This window comes from Lissotriton helveticus, chromosome 12, assembly GCF_964261635.1.
Source record: "Lissotriton helveticus chromosome 12, aLisHel1.1, whole genome shotgun sequence".
Classification (NCBI taxonomy): domain Eukaryota; kingdom Metazoa; phylum Chordata; class Amphibia; order Caudata; family Salamandridae; genus Lissotriton; species Lissotriton helveticus.
Window position 1 is genome coordinate 842,882,060 of NC_136073.1, and position 27,310 is coordinate 842,909,369.

General features: G+C 45.2%; 1 protein-coding gene across 3 annotated transcripts in view; it reads right to left on the bottom strand.

Annotated features, from left to right (window-relative positions):
- Nucleotides 1–27,310, bottom strand: part of LOC144798880 (phospholipid-transporting ATPase IK-like) — a 694,664-nt gene that overhangs the window by 310,390 nt on the left and 356,964 nt on the right. For all 3 annotated transcript variants that reach the window (XM_078669975.1, XM_078669973.1, XM_078669972.1), the window contains 3 exons: nucleotides 22,608–22,681; nucleotides 22,319–22,407; nucleotides 19,921–20,034 (listed from right to left, as the gene is read on the bottom strand). In XM_078669975.1, the coding sequence (XP_078526101.1) occupies nucleotides 19,921–20,034; nucleotides 22,319–22,407; nucleotides 22,608–22,653 (249 nt within the window). In that variant the 5' untranslated portion in view covers nucleotides 22,654–22,681. The remainder of the gene's footprint in view (nucleotides 1–19,920; nucleotides 20,035–22,318; nucleotides 22,408–22,607; nucleotides 22,682–27,310) is intronic.

Genomic DNA, 27,310 nt, shown 5'->3' on the forward strand with positions numbered 1-27,310 from the left:
GAGACATCTGCTTCCTGCTCAGGATGTCCCACAAAAGAGACATCCGCTTCCTGCTCAGGATGTCTCACAAAAGAGACATTTGCTTCCAGCTCAGGATGTCCCACAAAAGAGACATCCGGTTCCTGCTCAGGATGTCTCACAAAAGAGACATCCGCTTCCAGCTCAGGATGTCCCACAAAAGAGACATCCGCTTCCTGCTCAGGATGTCTCACAAGAGACATCTGCTTCCTGCTCAGGATGTCCCACAAAAGAGACATCTGCTTCCTGCCCCAGGATGTACCACAAAAGAAACATCTGCTACCTGCCCCAGGATGTAACACAATAGAGACATTTGCTTCCAGCTCAGGATGTCCCACAAAAGAGACATCTGCTTCCTGACCAAGGATGTCCCACAAAAGAGACACCTGCTTTCTGCCCCAGGATGTCCCACAAAAGAAACATCTGCTTCCTGCCCCAGGATGTCCCACAAAAGAGACATCTGCTTCCTGCTCAGGATGTCCCACAAAAGAGACATCTGCTTCCTGCCCCAGGATGTACCACAAAAGAAACATCTGCTTCCTGACCAAGGATGTCCCACAAAAGAGACACCTGCTTTCTGCCCCAGGATGTCCCACAAAAGAGACATCTGCTTCCTGCCCCAGGATGTACCACAAAAGAGACATTTACTTCCAGCTCAGGATGTCCCACAAAAGAGACATCCGCTTCCTGCTCAGGATGTCTCACAAAAGAGACATCTGCTGCCTGCCCCAGGATGTCCCACAAAAGAGACATCTGCTTCCTGCCCAGGATGTACCACAAAAGAGACATCTGCTTCCTGCTCAGGATGTCCCACAAAAGAGACATTTGCTTCCTGCTCAGGATGTCCCACAAAAGAGACATCTGCTTCCTGCTCAGGATGTCCCACAAAAGAGACATCTGCTTCCTGCCCCAGGATGTCCCACAAAAGAGACATCTGCTTCCTGCCCCAGGATGTACCACAAAAGAGACATTTGCTTCCAGCTCAGGATGTCCCACAAAAGAGACATCCGCTTCCTGCTCAGGATGTCTCACAAAAGAGACATCTGCTTCCTGCCCCAGGATGTCCCACAAAAGAGACATCTGCTTCCTGCCCCAGGATGTACCACAAAAGAGACATTTGCTTCCAGCTCAGGATGTCCCACAAAAGAGACATCCGCTTCCTGCTCAGGATGTCTCACAAAAGAGACATCTGCTTCCTGCTCAGGATGTCCCACAAAAGAAACATCTGCTTCCTGCCCCAGGATGTCCCACAAAAGAGACATCTGCTTCCTGCTCAGGATGTCCCACAAAAGAGACATCTGCTTCCTGCCCCAGGATGTACCACAAAAGAAACATCTGCTTCCTGACCAAGGATGTCCCACAAAAGAGACACCTTCTTTCTGCCCCAGGATGTCCCACAAAAGAGACATCTGCTTCCTGCCCAAGGATGTACCACAAAAGAGACATTTGCTTCCAGATCAGGATGTCCCACAAAAGAGACATCCGCTTCCTGCTCAGGATGTCTCACAAAAGAGTCATCTGCTTCCTGCCCCAGGATGTCCCACAAAAGAGACATCTGCTTCCTGCCCAGAATGTACCACAAAAGAGACATCTGCTTCCTGCTCAGGATGTCCCACAAAAGAGACATTTGCTTCCTGCTCAGGATGTCCCACAAAAGAGACATCTGCTTCCTGCTCAGGATGTCCCACAAAAGAGACATCTGCTTCCTGCCCCAGGATGTCCCACAAAAGAGACATCTGCTTCCTGCCCCAGGATGTACCACAAAAGAGACATTTGCTTCCAGCTCAGGATGTCCCACAAAAGAGACATCCGCTTCCTGCTCAGGATGTCTCACAAAAGAGACATCTGCTTCCTGCTCAGGATGTCCCACAAAAGAGACATCTGCTTCCTGCCCCAGGATGTACCACAAAAGAAACATCTGCTTCCTGACCAAGGATGTCCCACAAAAGAGACACCTGCTTTCTGCCCCAGGATGTCCCACAAAAGAGACATCTGCTTCCTGCCCCAGGATGTACCACAAAAGAGACATTTGCTTCCAGCTCAGGATGTCTCACAAAAGAGACATCTGCTTCCTGCCCCAGGATGTCCCACAAAAGAGACATCTGCTTCCTGCCCAGGATGTACCACAAAAGAGACATCTGCTTCCTGCTCAGGATGTCCCACAAAAGAGACATTTGCTTCCTGCTCAGGATGTCCCACAAAAGAGACATCTGCTTCCTGCTCAGGATGTCCCACAAAAGAGACATCTGCTTCCTGCCCCAGGATGTCCCACAAAAGAGACATCTGCTTCCTGCCCCAGGATGTCCCACAAAAGAGACATCTGCTTCCTGCCCCAGTATGTACCACAAAAGAGACATTTGCTTCCAGCTCAGGATGTCCCACAAAAGAGACATCCGCTTCCTGCTCAGGATGTCTCACAAAAGAGACATCTGCTTCCTGCCCCAGGATGTCCCACAAAAGAGACATCTGCTTCCTGCCCCAGGATGTACCACAAAAGAGACATTTGCTTCCAGCTCAGGATGTCCCACAAAAGAGACATCCGCTTCCTGCTCAGGATGTCTCACAAAAGAGACATCCGCTTCCTGCTCAGGATGTCCCACAAAAGAAACATCTGCTTCCTGCCCCAGGATGTCCCACAAAAGAGACATCTGCTTCCTGCTCAGGATGTCCCACAAAAGAGACATCTGCTTCCTGCCCCAGGATGTACCACAAAAGAAACATCTGCTACCTGCCCCAGGATGTACCACAAGAGAGACATTTGCTTCCAGCTCAGGATGTCCCACAAAAGAGACATCTGCTTCCTGACCAAGGATGTCCCACAAAAGAGACACCTGCTTTCTGCCCCAGGATGTCCCACAAAAGAGACATCTGCTTCCTGCCCCAGGATGTCCCACAAAAGAGACATTTGCTTCCAGCTCAGGATGTCCCACAAAAGAGACATCCGCTTCCTGCTCAGGATGTCTCACAAAAGAGACATCTGCTTCCTGCCCCAGGATGTCCCACAAAAGAGACATCTGCTTCCTGCCCAGGATGTACCACAAAAGAGACATCTGCTTCCTGCTCAGGATGTCCCACAAAAGAGACATTTGCTTCCTGCTCAGGATATCCCACAAAAGAGACATCTGCTTCCTGCTCAGGATGTCCCACAAAAGAGACATCTGCTTCCTGCCCCAGGATGTCCCACAAAAGAGACATCTGCTTCCTGCCCCAGGATGTACCACAAAAGAGACATTTGCTTCCAGCTCAGGATGTCCCACAAAGGAGACATCCGCTTCCTGCTCAGGATGTCTCACAAAAGAGACATCTGCTTCCTGCCCCAGGATGTCCCACAAAAGAGACATCTGCTTCCTGCCCCATGATGTACCACAAAAGAGACATTTGCTTCCAGCTCAGGATGTCCCACAAAAGAGACATCCGCTTCCTGCTCAGGATGTCCCACAAAAGAGACATCTGCTTCCTGCTCAGGATGTCTCACAAAAGAGACATCTGCTTCTTGCCCCAGGATGTCCCACAAAAGAAACATCTGCTTCCTGACCAAGGATGTCCCACAAAAGAGACACCTGCTTTCTGCCCCAGGATGTCCCACAAAAGAGACATCTGCTTCCTGCCCCAGGATGTACCACAAAAGAGACATTTGCTTCCAGCTAAGGATGTCCCACAAAAGAGACATCCGCTTCCTGCTCAGGATGTCTCACAAAAGAGACATCTGCTTCCTGCCCCAGGATGTCCCACAAAAGAGACATGTGCTTCCTGCCCAGGATGTACCACAAAAGAGACATCTGCTTCCTGCTCAGGATGTCCCACAAAAGAGACATTTGCTTCCTGCTCAGGATGTCCCACAAAAGAGACATCTGCTTCCTGCTCAGGATGTCCCACAAAAGAGACATCTGCTTCCTGCCCCAGGATGTCCCACAAAAGAGACATCTGCTTCCTGCCCCAGGATGTACCACAAAAGAGACATTTGCTTCCAGCTCAGGATGTCCCACAAAAGAGACATCCGCTTCCTGCTCAGGATGTCTCACAAAAGAGACATCTGCTTCCTGCTCAGGATGTCCCACAAAAGAGACATCTGCTTCCTGCCCCAGGATGTACCACAAAAGAAACATCTGCTTCCTGACCAAGGATGTCCCACAAAAGAGACATCCGCTTCCTGCTCAGGATGTCTCACAAAAGAAACATCTGCTTCCTGACCAAGGATGTCCCACAAAAGAGACATCTGCTTCCTGCCCCAGGATGTACCACAAAAGAAACATCTGCTTCCTGACCAAGGATGTCCCACAAAAGAGACACCTGCTTTCTGCCCCAGGATGTCCCACAAAAGAGACATCTGCTTTCTGCCCCAGGATGTACCACAAAAGAGACATTTGCTTCCAGCTCAGGATGTCCCACAAAACAGACATCCGCTTCCTGCTCAGGATGTCTCACAAAAGAGACATCTGCTTCCTGCCCCAGGATGTCCCACAAAAGAGACATCTGCTTCCTGCCCAGGATGTACCACAAAAGAGACATCTACTTCCTGCTCAGGATGTCCCACAAAAGAGACATTTGCTTCCTGCTCAGGATGTCCCACAAAAGAGACATCTGCATCCTGCTCAGGATGTCCCACAAAAGAGACATCTGCTTCCTGCCCCAGGATGTCCCACAAAAGAGACATCTGCTTCCTGCCCCAGGATGTACCACAAAAGAGACATTTGCTTCCAGCTCAGGATGTCCCACAAAAGAGACATCTGCTTCCTGCTCAGGATGTCTCACAAAAGAGACATCTGCTTCCTGCCCCAGGATGTCCCACAAAAGAGACATCTGCTTCCTGCCCAGGATGTACCACAAAAGAGACATCTGCTTCCTGCTCAGGATGTCCCACAAAAGAGACATTTGCTTCCTGCTCAGGATGTCCCACAAAAGAGACATCTGCTTCCTGCTCAGGATGTCCCACAAAAGAGACATCTGCTTCCTGCCCCAGGATGTCCCACAAAAGAGACATCTGCTTCCTGCCCCAGGATGTCCCACAAAAGAGACATCTGCTTCCTGCCCCAGTATGTACCACAAAAGAGACATTTGCTTCCAGCTCAGGATGTCCCACAAAAGAGACATCCGCTTCCTGCTCAGGATGTCTCACAAAAGAGACATCTGCTTCCTGCCCCAGGATGTCCCACAAAAGAGACATCTGCTTCCTGCCCCAGGATGTACCACAAAAGAGACATTTGCTTCCAGCTCAGGATGTCCCACAAAAGAGACATCCGCTTCCTGCTCAGGATGTCTCACAAAAGAGACATCTGCTTCCTGCTCAGGATGTCCCACAAAAGAAACATCTGCTTCCTGCCCCAGGATGTCCCACAAAAGAGACATCTGCTTCCTGCTCAGGATGTCCCACAAAAGAGACATCTGCTTCCTGCCCCAGGATGTACCACAAAAGAAACATCTGCTTCCTGACCAAGGATGTCCCACAAAAGAGACACCTGCTTTCTGCCCCAGGATGTCCCACAAAAGAGACATCTGCTTCCTGCCCCAGGATGTACCACAAAAGAGACATTTGCTTCCAGCTCAGGATGTCCCACAAAAGAGACATCCGCTTCCTGCTCAGGATGTCTCACAAAAGAGACATCTGCTTCCTGCCCCAGGATGTCCCACAAAAGAGACATCTGCTTCCTGCCCAGGATGTACCACAAAAGAGACATCTGCTTCCTGCTCAGGATGTCCCACAAAAGAGACATTTGCTTCCTGCTCAGGATGTCCCACAAAACAGACATCTGCTTCCTGCTCAGGATGTCCCACAAAAGAGACATCTGCTTCCTGCCCCAGGATGTCCCACAAAAGAGACATCTGCTTCCTGCCCCAGGATGTACCACAAAAGAGACATTTGCTTCCAGCTCAGGATGTCCCACAAAAGAGACATCCGCTTCCTGCTCAGGATGTCTCACAAAAGAGGCATCTGCCTTCTGCTCAGGATGTCCCACAAAAGAGACATCTGCTTCCTGCTCAGGATGTCTCACAAAAGAGACATTTGCTTCCAGCTCAGGATGTCCCACAAAAGAGACATCCGCTTCCTGCTCAGGATGTCTCACAAAAGAGACATCTGCTTCCTGCTCAGGATGTCCCACAAAAGAGACATCTGCTTCCTGCCCCAGGATGTCCCACAAAAGAGACATCCGCTTCCTGCTCAGGATGTCTCACAAAAGAGACATCCGCTTCCAGCTCAGGATGTCCCACAAAAGAGACATCCGCTTCCTGCTCAGGATGTCTCACAAAAGAGACATCTGCTTCCTACTCAGGATGTCCCACAAAAGAGACATCTGCTTCCTGCCCCAGGATGTACCACAAAAGAAACATCTGCTTCCTGACCAAGGATGTCCCACAAAAGAGACACCTGCTTTCTGCCCCAGGATGTCCCACAAAAGAGACATCTGCTTCCTGCCCCAGGATGTCCCACAAAAGAGACATTTGCTTCCAGCTCAAGATGTCCCACAAAAGAGACATCCGCTTCCTGCTCAGGATGTCTCACAAAAGAGACATCTGCTTCCTGCTCAGGATGTCCCACAAAAGAGACATCTGCTTCCTGCCCCAGGATGTCCCACAAAAGAGACATCTGCTTCCTGCTCAGGATGTCTCACAAAGGAGACATCTGCTTCCTGCTCAGGATGTCCCACAAAAGAGACATCTGCTTCCTGCTCAGGATGTCCCACAAAAGAGACATCTGCTTCCTGCCCCAGGATGTCCCACAAAAGAGACATCCGCTTCCTTCTCAGGATGTCTCACAAAAGAGACATCTGCTTCCTGACCAAGGATGTCCCACAAAAGAGACATCCGCTTCCTGCTCAGGATGTCTCACATAAGAAACATCTGCTTCCTGACCAAGGATGTCCCACAAAAGAGACATCTGCTTCCTGCCCCAGGATGTACCACAAAAGAAACATCTGCTTCCTGACCAAGGATGTCCCACAAAAGAGACACCTGCTTTCTGCCCCAGGATGTCCCACAAAAGAGACATCTGCTTTCTGCCCCAGGATGTACCACAAAAGAGACATTTGCTTCCAGCTCAGGATGTCCCACAAAACAGACATCCGCTTCCTGCTCAGGATGTCTCACAAAAGAGACATCTGCTTCCTGCCCCAGGATGTCCCACAAAAGAGACATCTGCTTCCTGCCCAGGATGTACCACAAAAGAGACATCTACTTCCTGCTCAGGATGTCCCACAAAAGAGACATTTGCTTCCTGCTCAGGATGTCCCACAAAAGAGACATCTGCATCCTGCTCAGGATGTCCCACAAAAGAGACATCTGCTTCCTGCCCCAGGATGTCCCACAAAAGAGACATCTGCTTCCTGCCCCAGGATGTACCACAAAAGAGACATTTGCTTCCAGCTCAGGATGTCCCACAAAAGAGACATCCGCTTCCTGCTCAGGATGTCTCACAAAAGTGACATCTGCTTCCTGCCCCAGGAAGTCCCACAAAAGAGACATCTGCTTCCTGCCCCAGGATGTACCACAAAAGAGACATTTGCTTCCAGCTCAGGATGTCCCACAAAAGAGACATCCGCTTCCTGCTCAGGATGTCTCACAAAAGAGACATCTGCTTCCTGCTCAGGATGTCCCACAAAAGAAACATCTGCTTCCTGCCCCAGGATGTCCCACAAAAGAGACATCTGCTTCCTGCTCACTGCTCAGGATGTCCCACAAAAGAGACATCTGTTTCCTACCCCAGGATGTACCACAAAAGAAACATCTGCTTCCTGACCAAGGATGTCCCACAAAAGAGACACCTGCTTTCTGCCCCAGGATGTCCCACAAAAGAGACATCTGCTTCCTGCCCCAGGATGTACCACAAAAGAGACGTTCGCTTCCAGCTCAGGATGTCCCACAAAAGAGACATCCGCTTCCTGCTCAGGATGTCTCACAAAAGAGACATCTGCTTCCTGTCCCAGGATGTCCCACAAAAGAGACATCTGCTTCCTGCCCAGGATGTACCACAAAAGAGACATCTGCTTCCTGCTCAGGATGTCCCACAAAAGAGACATTTGCTTCCTGCTCAGGATGTCCCACAAAAGAGACATCTGCTTCCTGCTCAGGATGTCCCACAAAAGAGACATCTGCTTCCTGCCCCAGGATGTCCCACAAAAGAGACATCTGCTTCCTGCCCCAGGATGTACCACAACAGAGACATTTGCTTCCAGCTCAGGATGTCCCACAAAAGAGACATCCGCTTCCTGCTCAGGATGTCTCACAAAAGAGACATCTGCTTCCTGCTCAGGATGTCCCACAAAAGAGACATCCGCTTCCTGCTCAGGATGTCTCACAAAAGAGACATTTGCTTCCAGCTCAGGATGTCCCACAAAAGAGACATCCGCTTCCTGCTCAGGATGTCTCACAAAAGAGACATCTGCTTCCTCCTCAGGATGTCCCACAAAAGAGACATCTGCTTCCTGCCCCAGGATGTCCCACAAAAGAGACATCCGCTTCCTGCTCAGGATGTCTCACAAAAGAGACATCCGCTTCCAGCTCAGGATGTCCCACAAAAGAGACATCCGCTTCCTGCTCAGGATGTCTCACAAAAGAGAAATCTGCTTCCTGCTCAGGATGTCCCACAAAAGAGACATCTGCTTCCTGCCCCAGGATGTACCACAAAAGAAACATCTGCTTCCTGACCAAGGATGTCCCACAAAAGAGACATCTGCTTCCTGCCCCAGGATGTCCCACAAAAGAGACACCTGCTTTCTGCCCCAGGATGTCCCACAAAAGAGACATCTGCTTCCTGCCCCAGGATGTCCCACAAAAGAGACATTTGCTTCCAGCTCAGGATGTCCCACAAAAGAGACATCCGCTTCCTGCTCAGGATGTCTCACAAAAGAGACATCTGCTTCCTGCCCCAGGATGTCCCACAAAAGAGACATCTGCTTCCTGCCCCAGGATGTACCACAAAAGAGACATCTGCTTCCTGCTCAGGATGTCCCACAAAAGAGACATCTGCTTCCTGCTCAGGATGTCCCACAAAAGAGACATCTGCTTCCTGCCCCAGAATGTCCTACAAAAGAGACATCTGCTTTCTGCCCCAGGATGTACCACAAAAAAACATCTGCTTCCTGCTCAGGATGTCCCACAAAAGAGACATCTGCTTCCTGCTCAGGATGTCCCATAAAAGAGACATCTGCTTCCTGCCCCAGGATGTCCCACAAAAGAGACATCTGCTTCCGGCCCCAAGATGTATCATAAAAGAGACATCTACTTCCTGCCCTAGGATGTATCATACAAGAGACATCTACTTCCTGCCCCAGGATGTATCATAAAAGAGACATCTGCTTCCTGCCCCATAATGTCCCACAAAAGAGACATCTGCTTCCTGCCCCAGGATGTCCCACAAAAGAGACATCTGCTTCCTGCCCCAGGATGTATCATAAAGAGACATCTGCTTCCTGCCCCATATGTCCCACAAAAGAGACATCTGCTTCCTGCCCCAGGATGTCCCACAAAAGAGACATCTGCTTCCTGCCCCAGGATGTATCATAAAGAGACATCTGCTTCCTGCCCCATATGTCCCACAAAAGAGACATCCTACGAGGGGAAATCCTGCCTTACTGCGGTACTGCCTTGGTTTATCTTCGCCTCCGGTGACGTCTGACGGAGTGAGAAAGGGAATATCGCATGGAAATGTCTTCTTAACTATTTGGCACCTGTTAAAACGACACCTTTCATGTTTTGTGCTTTCTACTGCCAACGGAGGAAAGAGACGAGCAGGCATAATTTAAGTTTAGATGAAAAAATGAGAGACAGTGTAAAACAGGAGCAATCAATGGATGCACCTGTTTTTACACTATTCGCTAGTCAATTTGAGTTACTACATTACAATTGCTGCTGTGCAGTGTTCCTCTTACAGAATTGTTAAAACCAATTATTACCAAAAATACAAATACAGCATCCAGTGCAACAAAGAAAAGAAACAAAGGCGCTGACATACAAAAATGATATTACCACTTGTTCTCGTTTATGTTAGATGTTACAGCAAGGAGGATAATATCATTTTTTAAGATCTTTGGATTTTGAGTTGTGATAATGAATCTGGCAGACTGAAGTGTTCCTAGTCGAAGATCATCCAGATGGAGTTTACCATTCAACTGGCCAAAGTTCGACCCAGAATTCTACCTTACACAACAAATCACAGCTGTGGGTAAAGATACTAACAGAGAGGGTGACGCCTGTCAGCATCCACGATGGCGCCTTTTCTCAGGGCTGCTGGATGTCACTTCCTCTTCTCGCCACGTGGTACGCGGGAGGATGACATAGGTGCTGCCCTGCCCCCAAGCGGCAGAAAAGTCTTCTGAGTCGAGGGGATGTTGATAGGTTGCTTCCTATGCATTGCTCCGGCCAGTTCTTCCACGATGTGATGGGGTCAGAGTCGGGTGTGAGCCCTCGTCACTGGGTTTCGCCATGACGGGTGCTTTGGATCGTGGATGCAGGCGATTGTTGTGAGGAGGGAGATGGTGACCGGCCACCCCAGCGAAATGGACATGAGGCTGGACTGCAGTGGAAAAGGACCTGGGGAGGAACAGTGATTCCTGCCCACCTGGACCCCTTGATGATGGACAGTGGGCGATGAGGGTAATTTAACACCCACAACAAAGCGTTCAACTGAAAAGGACTTTCTGTACCCTCTCACTTTATTATAGTGGAAACGTAGGCCCTCTACGTGGTGATCCAGAAGGATGGATGTCTTTTAATAAGACTAGTTTGGGAGACATGGCAGAAAAACAGCGGTTGAAGTGCATTAAAAAAAGTATGGTAACTGTGTAGCTGGGTGCAAAAGGGGCGCGTTGAGTGAGCGTGGGGAGAGGGTCAAAGGCGTGGCTAAAAAAAACAAAATATTCTGTAACTTATTTTGGTATTTCACTTTCAGGAAACTACATATAAAATAATGCACACCTTAAACGCAAAATACATACAAATTAAAGTAATATTATAAAACCTCTCTTAGTTCATGCACGGCAGATGTATGTGTGTGTAACCAGCCACAAAACTGAATCCTGTTGGTGCAGTGGGCAATAGTGATTTGTGTATGTTTAGAGTTGAATATGTAAGTTATTATTTTAAACTTGCATTACACACAGTATAAGATATTCTGGTACAAAATGCACAATAAGTGTTTAAGATAAAAAAAAAAAGTGCTTCTAAGCGTGGAGGGCAAAGAGCGATACTACAGCTGAGAGATTCGGAAGGGGCGTTACAGGCTAACCCGGTTAGGATAGTAGAGCTCCTGGCAGACCACTTTCATTCTGTCTATTCCCCTGAAACTGAGGTCACACGTGAGATGGTGGAGGGGTCGCTCCTAGGGGTGCCGACCCGTACTCTCCCCCAGGACGCTCGAGACGAACTTGAATCGGACTTAACGTCTGAAGAGATACAGCTGGCCATAGCGGCTCTCCACCCTGGGAAAGCGATGGGCCCTAATGGGGTGCCGATAGAATGGTACAAGATTATGTGCGACACGCTTTCCCCGCCATTGCTCGCAATGTATGTGGAAAGCCGGGAACGTGGGTTACTTCCCGCTGACCAGCGTATGGCTACCATAGTGGCGATACCGAAGCCCGGCAAACCCCCTGAAGACTGCGGGTCTTACCGCCCTATCTCACTCCTTAATGCGGAGAATAAAATTTTGGCGAAATTATTGGCCGCCAGATTGCTGCCCCATCTACCGCTTCTAATCCACCCAGACCAGTCGGGCTTTATGCCGCACCGGAGCACGGCGCTGAATCTGCGACGGCTCCACGGAGTGCTGGCTCGCGCCCCGTCTTTGACGGAACCGGCAGCGGTGCTCTCCCTGGATGCCAAATTGGCGTTCGACATGGTGGAGTGGCGGTATCTTTTCGCGGTCTTGGAACACATGGGTATAGGGCCCGGATTTATCTCATGGGTCAGGTTGCTCTATGCCGGACCGGCTGCGAGGGTGACGGCTAATGGTTGTATCTCGAGAGAATTTCCACTGGCACGGGGCACGAGACAGGGTTGCCCTCTCTCGCCGTTGCTTTTTGCGTTAGTGCTGGAACCCCTGGCCGTGATAATCAGATCCACCCAGCTGTTGAGGGGCATACACTGGGGAGATGGTTGGGAGGATAGGGTATCCCTATATGCGGATGATATGCTCATCTACCTCATGGACCTCGAGAGCGGTATTTCGGTACTGCTGGCCCTGTGCGAGAAGCATGGCGCGGCGTCAGGCTATAAGCTTAATTGGTCCAAATCTATATTATATATGATACGGGGCGACCCACCGATTCTGCCTCCGGATTGCCAGTTAGTGGTGGAGCACCATGCCTTCAGATACCTGGGGATCCAAATCGCGAGAGACTCGGCGACCTTCTTGGAGCTGAATCTTGTACCCCTATTGACTAGGTTGAAGGCGGACGTACGCCATTGGAAGGCCCTTCCGCTGACGCTATTGGGTAGAGCGGCACTATTTAAAATGCTGGCGTTGCCTCGCTTCCTCTATGCACTGGAGAACGCACCGGAGGTGGTTCCACCATTGTTCTTCCGCCGAGTGTCGGCGCAGCTGTCGGCCTTGTTGTGGAGTGGCAAACCTGCTAGAGTGGCGCAGTTAAAAATGGTTAGGGACTGGTACAGTGGAGGGATAGCGCTCCCGCACCTTGAATTGTACTACTGGGCAGCGCACCTCAAGGTAATCAACCAGTGGATACATGGTGCACAGGATGACCCGGCATTTATGGCAGATAGACGGCAACTGGGTACGAGCACTCTTCTGGCCCCGCTCTACAACAAAGGCCTGGTGGGAAGGCTGGAGGGCCCTACCAAACACACGATCGCTATCTGGCATAAGGCTCAGAGGCGGCTGGGCTGGGAGGGAGTGATTACTAATCTCACGTCGCTGTGGGATTCCAAAGCCCTTGGCATTTTGCGCACTAGTAAGGGGTTTGATCACTGGGACACCATCGGGATATCCACGGTTGGAGATTTGTGGTCCAGAGGTGCGATGATCTCCTTCGAGACACTGAGAGAACAATATGACCTTGGGGTGACAGAAACATACAGATACATACAGGTTAGACACGCACTCATGTCTGTGTTGGAATTGGGGGCGCAGATCCCGGAGTCGGCACCGTTGGAGGATCGGCTCCTTACCGACTATATGGAGAGTGGTGCAACATCCCTCACTTATCGTAAATTGATAAATAATTTACCGGATCCACTGGTGCGTCTGAAGGAGAAATGGATGGAGGAGGTTGGGGACTTGAATGAATCGGAGTGGAATGCAGCGTTGGCGTCCCCTAGAGAGGCAGGTATCTCCACACGTTTTAGACTGGTCCAATTTAAGGTACTACATAGGGTATACTATACACGCACAACACTACACAAGATACGTAGGGCAGAACATCCATACTGTCTGAGGAACTGTGGGGAGGAGGGTACGTTGTTCCATACTCTGTGGGATTGTCTTACTATACACACCTATTGGAGGCGGGTGGCACGTACGATCAGTCAAACACTAGGGTCGTAATTTTCGCATGACCCTCGGATATGCTTGCTGAATGTGTGGGGCCCATCTGATCTGTCGCCACAGGGGAAACGCTGGGCGATCATTGGTGTGATGCTGGCAAAGAGGGATATAGCACAGAACTGGGGGGCGCCGACTACTCCGACACTGTCGCAGTGGTGCCGGAACATGGACATGCTTATGGTGACGGAGAGGGCGATTTACAAACAAAGACTTAACCCACGCAAATGGAATAAGACATGGTCACCGTGGAATTCGTATAGGGGAGGCATTTGTGAACCTCTGCCTGAGGAAGAGGATGTAGATAGTTCTGAGGAGGGTGAGGACATGGAGTAATGTTAGGACTATGGGGGTCGGTCTAGAGGGGCGGGACTGTCCGGGCGTCTGACACTGAACATGTGGATGAACTTAATTCTGACAGACAATGTGATTACTGCCTGCTGTGCCTCTTTTAACGCTCATGATATCAGTGATTCGCGAAAAGGTTTATTGACCCTGACCTGTTACGTAGTATGTTTTCTGTTGGGGGGAAAAATGGGAAAAAATTTGAAAAGTTGCTATATTGCTTGCATGCAGCTGAATGTTGACGCTGCGTTATACTCAGATTGTGTATGCATAAATATTCTATGTTGGCAACATTAAAAACACATTTCAAAAAAAAAAAAAAAAAAAGTGCTTCTAAAATATAGATTTTTAGTAATACCGAGACTATACATAGAGCATTTTTTTAATAACTGTCCTTTAAAAGCACACTCTTCACAACCTGGTTGGTAACTTCCTTACAGTTTCACTCTAAAAGAATACATCTGTAATCAAGAAGTTTCACATGAATCCATCAATTAAAGCCAATATCAGCTTTCAGGCACACTTAATATTTGCAGATTAACCTGCTGTGCACATTTAAATTTCTTTCAGGTAAACAGGCACCCTGGCAAGAAGGCTTGTTTAGCTGTCTGCCCCTCCCCCCGGTTTCACAGCACATATGACTGCCTGCCTTACACTTCAGCTGAAGCATCTCAAATGTCAGAATTAAGCGTCCTGGAATGGTTCTCATTTCACAAGTTAGGGGAATTGTTTTTCTTAAAATTAAAAATGTATGAACACACCGTGCCCTTCATATCGCGCCCACTTCAATCTCTACAGAAAAGAAGAAGAGGATGCTTAAAGCTACATTTTAAGCCATGGGGATCCTTTTAAGAGAGCCACAGGGACCTGGCTTCAGTCCAGACCAAATGTGAAAATTACTATATAAGCTAGGGCCCTGTTAGCATCCATCACCACATTAAAGAAAAAAAAAGTCAACAAAAACAGAAGGTCTCTCCGACACTGGTGTGTTGTGGAGACCAAACTATATGGTCATATGGAGAAAATGGTGGCATCTGACAAAGCACCCATCAAAATGCATGTGCATCTTTTTTCCCTAGACACATTGGGGGTCCAGATGATCTCCTACCTGATGTGATGGAAGAATTTTGGAACACGGTGAGCAATGTTTTGAAGCTAGAAGCAGGATGCCAACCATTGTCAATCTACGGAAAGGAAACTAAGTGACATTCTAGGGATTCTTTTGGAGCTATGTTAGGCTGCTTGAATTGGTGAATTTGTGATGGGGATGAGTGTTCTGTTTGGGGAAGCCACGCCACGTAAAGACTCTCCAGTATCGTGCTGCTACAAGTTTCCGATGAGAGATTCCACACCCGGGTGCTCTTTCAATCGGCGTAAATCCAGGACAATGCACTCAAATAGGGGTTTTGAAGAAGCAAAGTCTTCTCTTGTTCCCTGATATCTTCTCCAACTCACTGGCCAGAAAGAGAGTCCCTCTGGCTATTAACATATACTCTCCACTTCTTAAAAATCAAGGTGGATTTCCTCTTGCAGGAGGTCACTAAACAATCCAGCAGGGTGTGACGAGGGTAAGACTTGGGTCACGTTGAGTGCAATAGTCAGTTGTTATGCATTCAAATAGTCTGTTTTAATGGCAGTGTTTTTTTTTAGAACTACATATTCCTGTCTCATCATCTTACTCTTTTTGGACTATCAAAACGGAGGTGTTTTATTCACTGTTTAATGGGTTTGTCGTTTGAGACTTTCTTTGTCTAAAATTTAATCTGTTAAGATAAGCACACTGCATATTGTCTCGTTTTTGCATGATTATAGTGCGTGACTTGTTTTGCTTCTCAATGAAATGTGTGCTTACTGTTGTTAAAAGATTTAACATTCTTCAGTGTAGGGCCTAGCCGACGGGCCAGTTACATATCGGATGAAGAGCACAAGGAGGGTGCCTCAGCTTCATAGGCGCTGGAAGTAGGGGCACGGGTGCGGTAGCACCCCAAAAATAACCATACTGGAGTTCAGAAGGTGAATCAGCAATAAAGATGCCTTAAACTTTTGTTTTATCTTGGCACATTCGTGGTAAATTAAAAGACAGAGCCCGGATGTTAGGCTCTGTCTTCTGACAAACTGCTGCTGGTTCTTGTGATGTGAAGATTGGTGTTTACTTTTTGTTCTCTAGCAGTAAAGTTAAAACATTGTGTATGGTCAATTATGTGGCATCTTGCTATGGTACAGGAAGTGTGAAAGGGAAGGCTGAAGTATGTCAGTTTTTTGTAACACAACAATATTTAAATACCTATAAATGAGCTGTGCAAATATTTCAAACTATATTAACAGCTAAGAAAGTACAAATGAAGCAATTCTTTTCTTTTTCTTCTTCTATACTGAAATGATTGTAATTAATGGAACGGTTAATAAATTCATTCATTCATTAATTTTTGTGCTTCTGAGATATAATGAAAACAAAGGTTTGAAAAGGATCAAAATAAATCAAGACACTTTAGTGATGGGCAAACGATGCATATTTGCTGAAACCCGATTTTCACACACTATTGTTTGTGCATGCCAGTGTGAATTTTGTGGTCATTTCCACGGCAATTGAAAGAGTGATGTCTTTGAAAGTAATAGACATTGTGCTCCAAAATAGACCATTGGCACCCAACACACTTCCTACCCTTCTGCTGAATAGGCGTGGCTCTTTAGCTTTACCTATTCTTTGTGTGACGCTAGAATTGTTCACAATCCCTGTGACTTCACTGATGCAACACTGATGGCAGCACCCCCTCTCTGAAAGTTGCTCCAGCACCACTGCTTGGCTTGATTTTATCACTGTTCAGACCAGTGTGAATTAAAGACATAATATCCAGATACGTCTGAGGTTGTAAAACCAGCCACCAGACTCTGCCCCAAGTTGAAGAAAGCTGCCCATATCTACCCGGGACTCACTGAAATGGGAGAACAAAGTTCACTTTCTTTGCACCATCCTGAAAGCACATAAATTCAAGTGTCCAACTCCCTTACAATAGTTGTTCCACACTATGTACCCAGCGTAAATTTGAGGTCCAGCATTACTAATTTCATCTCAGATGCCAGGCTGAGTTACAAGACACATGGAGGAAGCAAGAGACAACTTGTAGGTAGGTACACCACTCTGGGAATAAGCCAATTTAGCCCCGACCTAGAAAACAATCAAGTCTGCAAGAGTTTAGAAGACACTTGTAGAAGAGCATCTTAAAAGAATTGTCCCTCTACTTGACAACCACTAAGACTCTCTTCTCTCCTGCCAACAAGAGATGGGGTCTACGAGGGCAGTTGTAGCCCCTCTGAAGTACAGATCTGAAGAGCCATAAGTGATCTCTTTCCTTTGATATGTGTTACACGTCATGCTTGAATGAGCTTATCAAAAAATAAACCCTGCACCAATGAGGTGGGAGGTAGTCGAGATTCAGCAGGAAACTGGAATGACTGGCTGACTACGGATTGCAAACTCTGTGAGAGCACCGCATTCCCCAAGTGTTTCCCTACACACATTTCAACAAGAGAAACCTGGTGGTATATGGGGTGGAGAACAGTGCCAGGTTGAAGGGAACAGAAAACCTACCGAATTTGAGGTACCAACACTCATAATGCTATGAGCAAGTACCGTGGGCTGGGCTTTGGTAATTCCACGTGTGGTATTACCTCACCGTGATTACCAAAGGGCTTGTAATGAGCTCTTACAAAGTCATGTAAAAGCTCGAATGGCTTCTGCTTACAATCGGGCACTTTACAAGGCAATGACATAAACACATACAGAAAGGGAAAATGGAAAGTATTGAAAACTGTTAGCAGCCCATTATAACACTTTAGGATTTAATTTGATTTTAAGGGATTATCGTTGTGACTCATGAACACACAAAGGGGTGCCTACTAAGCTTAATGTTCTATCAGCTCAGATGGATATGCCCATGGCCCCCCCACCGTCCATCTCCCATCATATCTGACATGTCGCCCTAGGCCTACAGCGTGCTCCCTCACACACTTCATGGTCCACGCTGCATTTCTCTGAACATGTACTCCTCATCTTGTGAAGCTGGCTAGGCTAGTCCTATGACAACACACAGATAGCAGAAGTTTGAGCTATGTAAGTGTCATCTCCCATTGCTAATTGTTTGATTTCAAGACGGAAATGGAAAGCGGGCGATTGCAAGAAATTCAGCAATATGATTAAAAACTGATACAAAATGCTGAGTACGAAAAATGAAATATTTTGACATTGACATTTCCAGGCAGTGAAAGTACATTTTCGGCCAAACAAGCCTGTAAAATATTCACAAAATGAAACTTAGAAGGTGAAAATCTATTTGCACTTGCACTATTGTGCTACACGACTGCGCACAATTGAGGAGGCGCGAATCGCAAGTAAGTGGTGACAAGTGGGGTTTAACAAGGTACAGTTAGTGTTGTGTGTTTGTAATTGCCAACGCACACATCAGTTTGTGCACAATAGCACATTTCCCTCCAAGCCTTTCTCATCCGGGACATTTTTGGAGATTTTCTCCTGCAACGTATTGGAGTAAATCATTTTTCTAAGGTGGGAAAGGGAATGAACATGCTCGAATTTGTGGAGATGTAGGGAAAGGGGGTTCTACGTGGGGAAAACACACACACATATATATATATATATATATATATATATATATATATATATATATATATATATATATATATATATGTGTGTGTGTGTGTGTGTGTGCAAGCCACAGCATGGCTGCCTTTCCTCAATGCAATTGAGGCACATCTAAAATGTCACATGAGTGTCAGGTATATGTCTGGAAAGTGCTGCCTGCTGCAGCGTACCGGACCTCCAAGCTAATGGGATGTTTTGTGAATAAGGATGTTCATAAACATGCAATGTGCAGGGGTACTTCCTAGGGTGAAGATTTACTATTCATTTTGTGAATCGCCCCAATATTTTTAATGCACATCTTGCACTATAATCATTTGGACATGGTGCAGGTTAAAATGTTTATTTATCAAAAATGAACATTTGGCGCACAAGGGCTTAGGGCAACCCACATTTTAAGACTTTTTTCGAGTCTCGGGATTCGAGCCTGGAGGATGTGTTAGAAGGTTCGGAGTCAAAGCTGGAGGAATTCTTGGAACCAACAAAAGAAATGATTGTTTTTTAGTTAATTAGTGCTGTGATCAAAAACAACTTAATCAGATGCTAGCAATCAAATACCTCAAGTTATTGTGCGCTATAATCTATTTGCCTGGCAAGTGTATTGAGCCACAAGGAATGTTACAACAGAGGGTGTTGAAAACCCTTCTCCAGTCTGTTTCAGGAAGAACTCCTAGAATCTGGAATTTCATCCCTATCAATATCAAGACAATTCCAGTTCACAGCACTGTATGAACAACATGTTAACCAATCCCCACTTCTGCATGGATCTGGCATATGGCATAACCTGGCAGTTGTTATAAATCTTTGAGAAGGTCTAGTCAGTGCCAGGATACCTTTGAAGTGAACGTACAGCTTTATAAGTAGAATTAATATTAATGATAATAAGACTATATATTCCCTTTCCTTGCAGTAACCTACCTGACAGCCATATTAACAAATTTGACTTTCCCAGTTAAAATTAATAAAAATGTGAGAATTGGGTCTTCAAGCCTGTAAGGTTGTTTTTTTAAATTGGACCACACCTTCGAAATAACCTGAGATTGTAATCAATTTGTATATAATATAATATAATATAATATAATATAATATAATATAATATAATATAGTATAATATAATATAATATAATATCTACTGTTTACCATATTGATTTTCCTATACAGAACTTTATTAGCAGATTATTCCTGTTGACATTAACCACATTAGTGGGGTAATTGCTATAACATATAAATCTACCCGCTCAAATCTGAAGTGGTCTGTTACTCTTGGGTCTACTCTGCACTAGATAAAGCTTCTAAATACATAAATAAATGAACCTTCTCGTATCTGGTGCGACATGTTGCCACTCTCCCAGGCCCCCTTGGAGCGATGTGCATTATAAGGGCAGGCTGTAAGGTATGAGAATTGTCTTACCTGTAGAATGACCATGAATGTGAAGTAGATGATGTGGGCGTGATGAAACTGCTCAATGAGATTCAAAGGAAGGAAGGTCAAGACATTATATTTGGTAGTCTTGATGGAATTGTCCTGAAAGAATTGAAACAGAAAATTACCCATTTCTGAAACATTCCTGATCAAAATGCTTAATCAATTCTCTGGGTGGGCCTCCTGAGGGTAAAGGAAGGAGATATTTCTTGGTTCCAGGCCATAAGCAGGTTTGGCTATAAACCTGGCATCGATGGTATCGCTATGAGGCCACACTGCTGTTAAAAGCTTTTTCTATGAACTCTACAAGTATCTGGTGTGAAAGCCAGCGGAATCTTCAAGGTTACATTTATGATGGATGTTCTCCAAATGCTCTCTAAAAGCGAACATCAACGAGTCCGCCAACAGCGATACATTTTGGGAAAGGAGAGTCTGTCTTACCCTTCCCAAATCTGAGCTGAACTTCAATCCATACCTGATCCACACATCTCAGCATGGGAAAGAGTATACCTGCTGCTCAGATTTACAAACTGGTATAGTCAGGCAAGAGCACACTTTTCGTAACTAGCAAAGTATTTGCTAGGTTGCATTATAGGCGCTCTGCAAATGCAGCAATCTGATGTGACCTCGCCAGGAATGCATTAGCGCCTACCTTTAGCATTTCTAGGTGTAAATATCTACTTTAGTAGACTAGTTTCGAATACGGCTTAGTAACATGATGCACCCGTGAGGTTTTCTAAATAAAAGTTGTTCCACTAAGTCATACAATACTTCACTACTTTTTATTCCAGGGTCAAAGGCACCTCCACTCTCCATATGATGTTGGGGAAATTACACTACCAGTCCACGAGCCTACACATAGCCTTCTTTGGGATGACTTCCCTTTAAACAAATAAGTGTTCATACCTATGCTTTATTAGCTTAACGCTCCGAAAAGCCTATGTCTTTGTCTCTCTAAAATCAACAAAGCTAACAAAAACAAACACTGGCAAAGCCAATAGCTCTGGCAATGGCAAGTCTGCTATGCTTTTATTTTATTTCTTTTTTGGAAACATAAGCAAAATACATTACAAGTGCAAAAGTAACTAAGTAAAAACGGTGCCACCAATCAAAGACGGTGCGCATATTTTTCAAAAAGAAGTCAAAGAAATACCCATACCCATTGCAAAAATGATTTTGAAAAGAAAAAAGAAATTGAAGCAAAAATTAAAGCAGAGATTGGTTTTCCAGCCATAGAACTGAAGCAGAGTAGTTTCACGCGCAAGAGCAAAATGCAAGCCATACTGTTAACAAAGGGGCCGTAAGAGCAGAGAGTAGGTAATGGAAAACGTACAATGACTGTTGAAACATGCTAGGTAAAATGTGATCTTGGACTACTGTGCTGGGACATAGAACACTGATAAACGGAAACAGTTTTATGCAAGGTTGTAATTTTCATGAAAATATGAAGCGCTTGTGATTTTTGCTGGAGATCGTTTTAAAGGCCACACTATATACCTAATGGTAGTGTAAGGTACACATAGTCCATGAGAGTAATGAAGGCGCAGGTGAAGCGTGAAATAACTTTAGTGCACTTGGATACAGAATTTAAAATCATTGTGAGGATGAACAACAGACAGGGCTACTGGAATTATGCAATTATGCAGTCGCTGTTTTTGTCTCATAATTAAGGATTTGCCGCATTTGCTACATAACCCATCACTGGCTGCATGATCTGAGATTTTAACAGAAACTGTTTTGTTTCTAGCTCAAACTGATCAAAAGTTACTAGAAATGTGGCAATATGTGTTTGTACGCATTGGTAGACTCTTCGCAAAGGTTAACTGGTCATATTTCAGTTGTTTATTTATGTATTTGGTTGTCAAATTCGCACTAATAGGATGATATATTAGCCCAGAGAGTAGAACCATGTGTAAAAATGACAGAATATTGCAATAATACTATAATAAGAATGTGCTGTTTAATTTACCTTTTTTGCTGCATAATTTAGTCAAAGCTGCCGCACAATGTGGTGCTCCCCCCACATAATTCCTGTGGCCATGACAATAGAGTAAATAGACCTAATGAGTTCAAACATTATTTTATGCATTTAAAGGGATAGGGTTCTGTTCTTTTTCCGTGATGCAAATGACTTCACTTCGAACGTGTTAAGAAAATGTGGGATTGTTTGGTGTGCTGGTGGATTGCCACTTTTTTGAGTGACAAAGTAAACAACATTGAGGATAAAGCAGAGAGCCTGAGTTTGTAAATGATTAAGCAAATTATACCAAATTTTATATTTAACCTTCTGACAAATAAATGTTTATAAAAGGAAAGCTAAGAAATATGTGGAATCCCCACTAAAGTGAATACATAAAATATACTTAATACAAAAAGACACACTTACTGCGTACTTCCGCCGACCAAAGCACAGGAAGCTCCTCCTAGTTGAGGTATGATAGGTCCGGTCATTAGCTCTCACCTCCCATGTGTAATCTGAAATTAGAACAATGGAAGGAGTGGCAGGGGTTACAGTTCACCCTATTGTGCACTTTTGATATAATGCTTGTTTTCCACTTATAAACTCAGTGTGGCAGTGGTCTACTATATAGTGGCTGAGGAAAAGTGTCATATGTGATGTCCTGCATTGTGAATATTTAGGGGAATTTTTAAGTCTCCTAAGAATCTTTGCTCACCGGGCTTTTTCTTCTTTTTGCCCCCTCTGTTCACTGAAGTATCCATTCCCTTGATCCGGAGAGCCTCACGGCACCTAGCGGGAGGAGGAAGAAATGATACATTAATGTAGGTCTTAACGCCAGATGCCCCTTTTACATAAGACAAACAAGCATTTGCAATGCAATAGGTCTCGCATCAGTGATAGTTCGAGGTATTGGCGTTGCAAATAATAATGCAATGCCAATAGCTCATACTTTCAGAAATGCAAGACTTAGTACATTGCAAATGCTTGCGTAGTCAGCCATGAACCAGCATTGTATGTCTCGGTGCAGTACCGTAAGCTGCTCCTAGAGGTCCCTAGTGAGTAAGGCATTAGCACTGCATGTCTCGGTGCAGTACAGCAAACTACTCCTAGAGGTCCCTAGTGAGCAAGGCACCAGCACTGCATGTCTAGGTGCAGTACCGCAAACTGCTCCTAGAGGTCCCTAGTGAGCAAGGCACCAGCCCTGCATGTCTCGATGCAATACCACAAGCTGCTCCTAGAGGTCCCTAGTGAGCAAGTCACCAGCAATGCATGTTTTTGTGCAAGCCTGCAAGCTGCTCCTAGATGTCCCTATTGAGCAAGGCACCAGCACTGCATGTCTCGGTGCAGTACCATAAGTTGCTCCCAGAGGTTGCTAGTGAGCAAGGCACCAGCACAGTGAACCTCTTTTGGCCACATATAGTACTGCACCCTGCAGAAGATATGGTAAATCCACCCTACCCATATGCATTGCATGCAAGACAGTACTACGAGTACATTCAAATAGCTATGCCCATGTATACAATTAGTAGCTTTAAAATGTGACAAAAAAATGATTACATTAATTTTGGATTAGGTTGTACTCTGTGTGAAGCCGATGAAGGGAAATTTATAGAGGGTCTCATTTAAATGTGAGATGTTTCAATGAGCGAAGTAACCACTGCCAGCCTAGATTAGGACCAAGTGTGTGTCTTGCCTTAAGCCTTTTAAGAAAATAGTGCTTTGAGGTTGTAATTAAAACCAAGGGAATAACAACACATGTAACAGGGGGTGTCCTAATGGGAGCTTACAAGAAGAGACAAGGCGGTACTAAGGAGGGACTGCTAAGCCTGTTGAACAATGAAAAGCCACAATTTACAAAGGACAGGGATAGGAGCCAATTAAAAAGATAAGCAGGAAAGTGGACGGAGCTTTATGCCATATCCTGAATACAGCATGTCTCGAAGAGACAGCGCAAGTGCTGCCTAGGTGAGACCTAAAAAGGTAGCAGTAAGAGTTAATACTGTTCTGTATGCTAGAAAGCTCATACAAACTCTCTTTGATTGTGTTCCACAGTACCAACAGTGCATAGACGTAGAGTTACATATTACTTAACTATGCACAGTGGTAGTCCATGGCACATATACTATGAACGTCCTTGTGGTGCGAACCCAAATGAGCAGATGCATGTGGCAGGCAATCTTGACTGTGCATTGCTCTCTGTCGTACAATCTTTCTGGTACTTGCACAATGGAATGTTCATATAACCCATCATAGGAAATTATTTATATAGTACACTGGGGCTGATTACAAGTTCCTCGTAATATGCATAAACTCCTGTTTAGGTATTGGTCAGAATTACAAGTTTGAAGGTATTAAGCAAGTTTGAAGTTTTATCAGTTGGTGGAAATAAGGAACTTTATTTTTCTTTCCCTGAGTCATCTGAAATGCCCAACTCTTGTAGACTCAGTTTTCTAGGTAGGATTTCAGTCATTCTACCTTTCAGAGAAGCAGGAATTAATTCTTAGAGTGGGGTCGCATGCCAATCACTGTTTTCACTTGCCAGCAGCCTCCTTGACCCTATTACAGGGGATTAAATAATCGTGATTTTACTGGTAGCAGCTAGAGATAGCCAGGATCTTTGTGCTGGAGAATGTTGGTCTCTCTTGTTGCCACCCACCACAACACTGTAGGAAGAGTGGAATCAAAGGTGGATACTGAAGCCAAATTTCCTCCAAAAATAGATACCATGTCATTTGGAATGCTCTTTTATAGTGATACAGCTCTGTAATGAAACTGCCTCTTAACAATGAGAACCCTGCAGAAGCAACCGGTTGAACTCCAACTCAGTTACTCTTGTGCACTCTTTCAAGTGCAGATTTTAAAGTGTCATATCAAAGCACTGTGTGGCCTGCTGGAACTCCAGAAGGATCATAACAATTCACGGAGAACTTTGCTCTTAATACCCAGATTCACTAAGGTTTAGTGCTAAAAAAATAATTAAGAGTCAGTTAAAATGTGTTTATTTTGACTTATAAAATGTCTTCAAATATAAAGTTGATATTCATGTTGATTTATATAGTAAATAAAACAAAGCATTGATTTCTCTGCAACAAAAGATACATCTAGATGAGTTCACGCTGTCTTAGGTGCCCTTCTTTTGTCTTTTATAACTTAAATGCAGGCTTTGAAAATCTTGCCATTCCACAACCCAGAAAGGGCATCACCTCAAGGGTGGTGGGGGCCTTCCCTCAGCCAGGCTACCATTCCAAAGGAGGACCTAGAGATCCCGCAGTTTCAGCAGGGAGGAACAGTGCTGATTAAAGTATTCCAGCCAACAAGGCGGGAGTACTTCAGTCAAAACTTGAATGCCAGATGGCTACAATGTCACAGCGGCTTGCGGATATTTTTTTCTTTTGCAGAACTAAACACCATGGGCCATATGTATCATTGAAATTCGCATTCGCAAAGGCCGAAATTCGCAGAATTTCGGCCTTTGCGAATGCAAATTCTCAATATGGTATGTATCAAACAAATGTGGTTCAAAATAAGGAATCGCACAATTTGCTATTCCTTATTTTGCAATTGCATTTAAGGAATCGCAAAATTTGCGATTCGTTAAATGCAATGTATGATGCAAAAAAATATTGCTAATTGTCCCTAAGGAATCGCAAATTACCACCAACTTCAAGTTGGTGGTAAGTTGCGAATTCCTTTTAAAAAGCATTTTATTTAAAAACAAAAGGTGCCATGTGACGCTCATACATGCCCTTAGGGCATGTATATGCGCCATATGCGCACCCATGTCATTTTCAGGGGTGCAGCAGGGTGTCCTTTGGACACCCCTGCACCCTTGAAAATATTCTCAATTTGCGATTAGCTAATTGCTAATCACACATTTCCCCTTCATTCCTATGGGCCTCCTGGCCCATAGAAATGAATGGGAAATTATTCCTTAATTGCGATTAGCAATTTGCTAATCGCAATTAAGGAATTTTAAGAAATCGCTAAAAAAAAGCTGATTTCTACATACATACCATTTTGCGATTCCTAAATAGGGATTCCTTAAAAATCGCTATTTAGGAATCGCAAAACGGAATGTTGATACATATGGCCCCATATTCGTTGTTTATTTCTGCAAAACAAAATAATAACGGCCCTGCCATGCAGAGAGTTTTCGATAGAATGTGGGCAATTGATTATTTCCCTGTGTAGGACTACTAAAGCCATACATTTCTGCCTCATGCATGAAAAGCCTGCATCAGAAGGCCTGCCCTAAATACCCTGACACTTAATAAAATTGACTTGGTGCTCTGTGGCTGGCTCATAGGTTATCATGGTGGGGTAAACTGAAACTCTGGTTTCAGAAACAGAGCAAATTCCTCCACCTCCAAAAGGCATGAACATACATACAGCTTGATAGGGTGGGATGCCTTCCAATTTTGGCCAGGCTCCCATTCGTACATGTCCTAAATGTGCTCCCAAAGCTGCTCTCAAGCAACATAAAATAGACATAAGCAGATGCACACTATAAACCATATCAATGGTCTAATAGTTCGAGTTTTGCCTTGTCGAATAGAGGCCCATGGTACAGTTGAAACTGATCCGCTGTGGCTTGGTTGTTCTACTCCACTGTGCAAAGCCCTCCTACCCAAGTTCAATGGAACAATCAAAGCCAAGGAGCAAAGACAAAAAAGTGCCATTGTGAAAGCCGGCTCAGCTGACATGTTCACGTTGGTTTTTGGACTTACTAGCTTCTTAAGGCAATTCAGTTTTTAGTAAACAAAGGAGTCCTTTAAGTCCAAATGGTAATGTGCCGAATTGATTGTACTATTGAATACTGATCCTAGGAATATTGTGATACACTAATATCGTGGACAGTCTATAAAGGGAGACACGTTTGAAAGATGAGTGCATATAGATGAAGTATAGTTTTACTATTCTTAACTCCACATCTGTGCACCTTGAAGATATATATATATATTGTGAAGGTGCATATAACTCGAGACAGGCATAGAAAATCTATCATTTCTCACCTTTCAATATTTTGACATTCAATATTGTGTCAACGATATTAGTTGCATTCGAGATCCCTACCTCCATATTCTGGGGGGGATCACTGCCCGGTGGACATGACTGATAGTTTCACTTGCCAACCTTATGACTTAATGTATAGTTCAGCAGCAGCTTGTATTTTTCGTGTCAGTGTCCTAGTGGGTAGATGGTCTTAAAATATTCACAATTCTACAAAGTTCATGTCTGATTGCAGTGGCCACACATCGGAAGGGGAGAAATAGGGAAAGACATTTTGTCTCCATCTAGGGGGGAAACCCATTGAGTACCTTTTCTGATACGTTTAAATCTATAAGGATCTTGCCTCAATATTTCCCACACCTAACACATAATGTTCTTCCCCCAGAACAGTCCACAGCAATCTGTGCA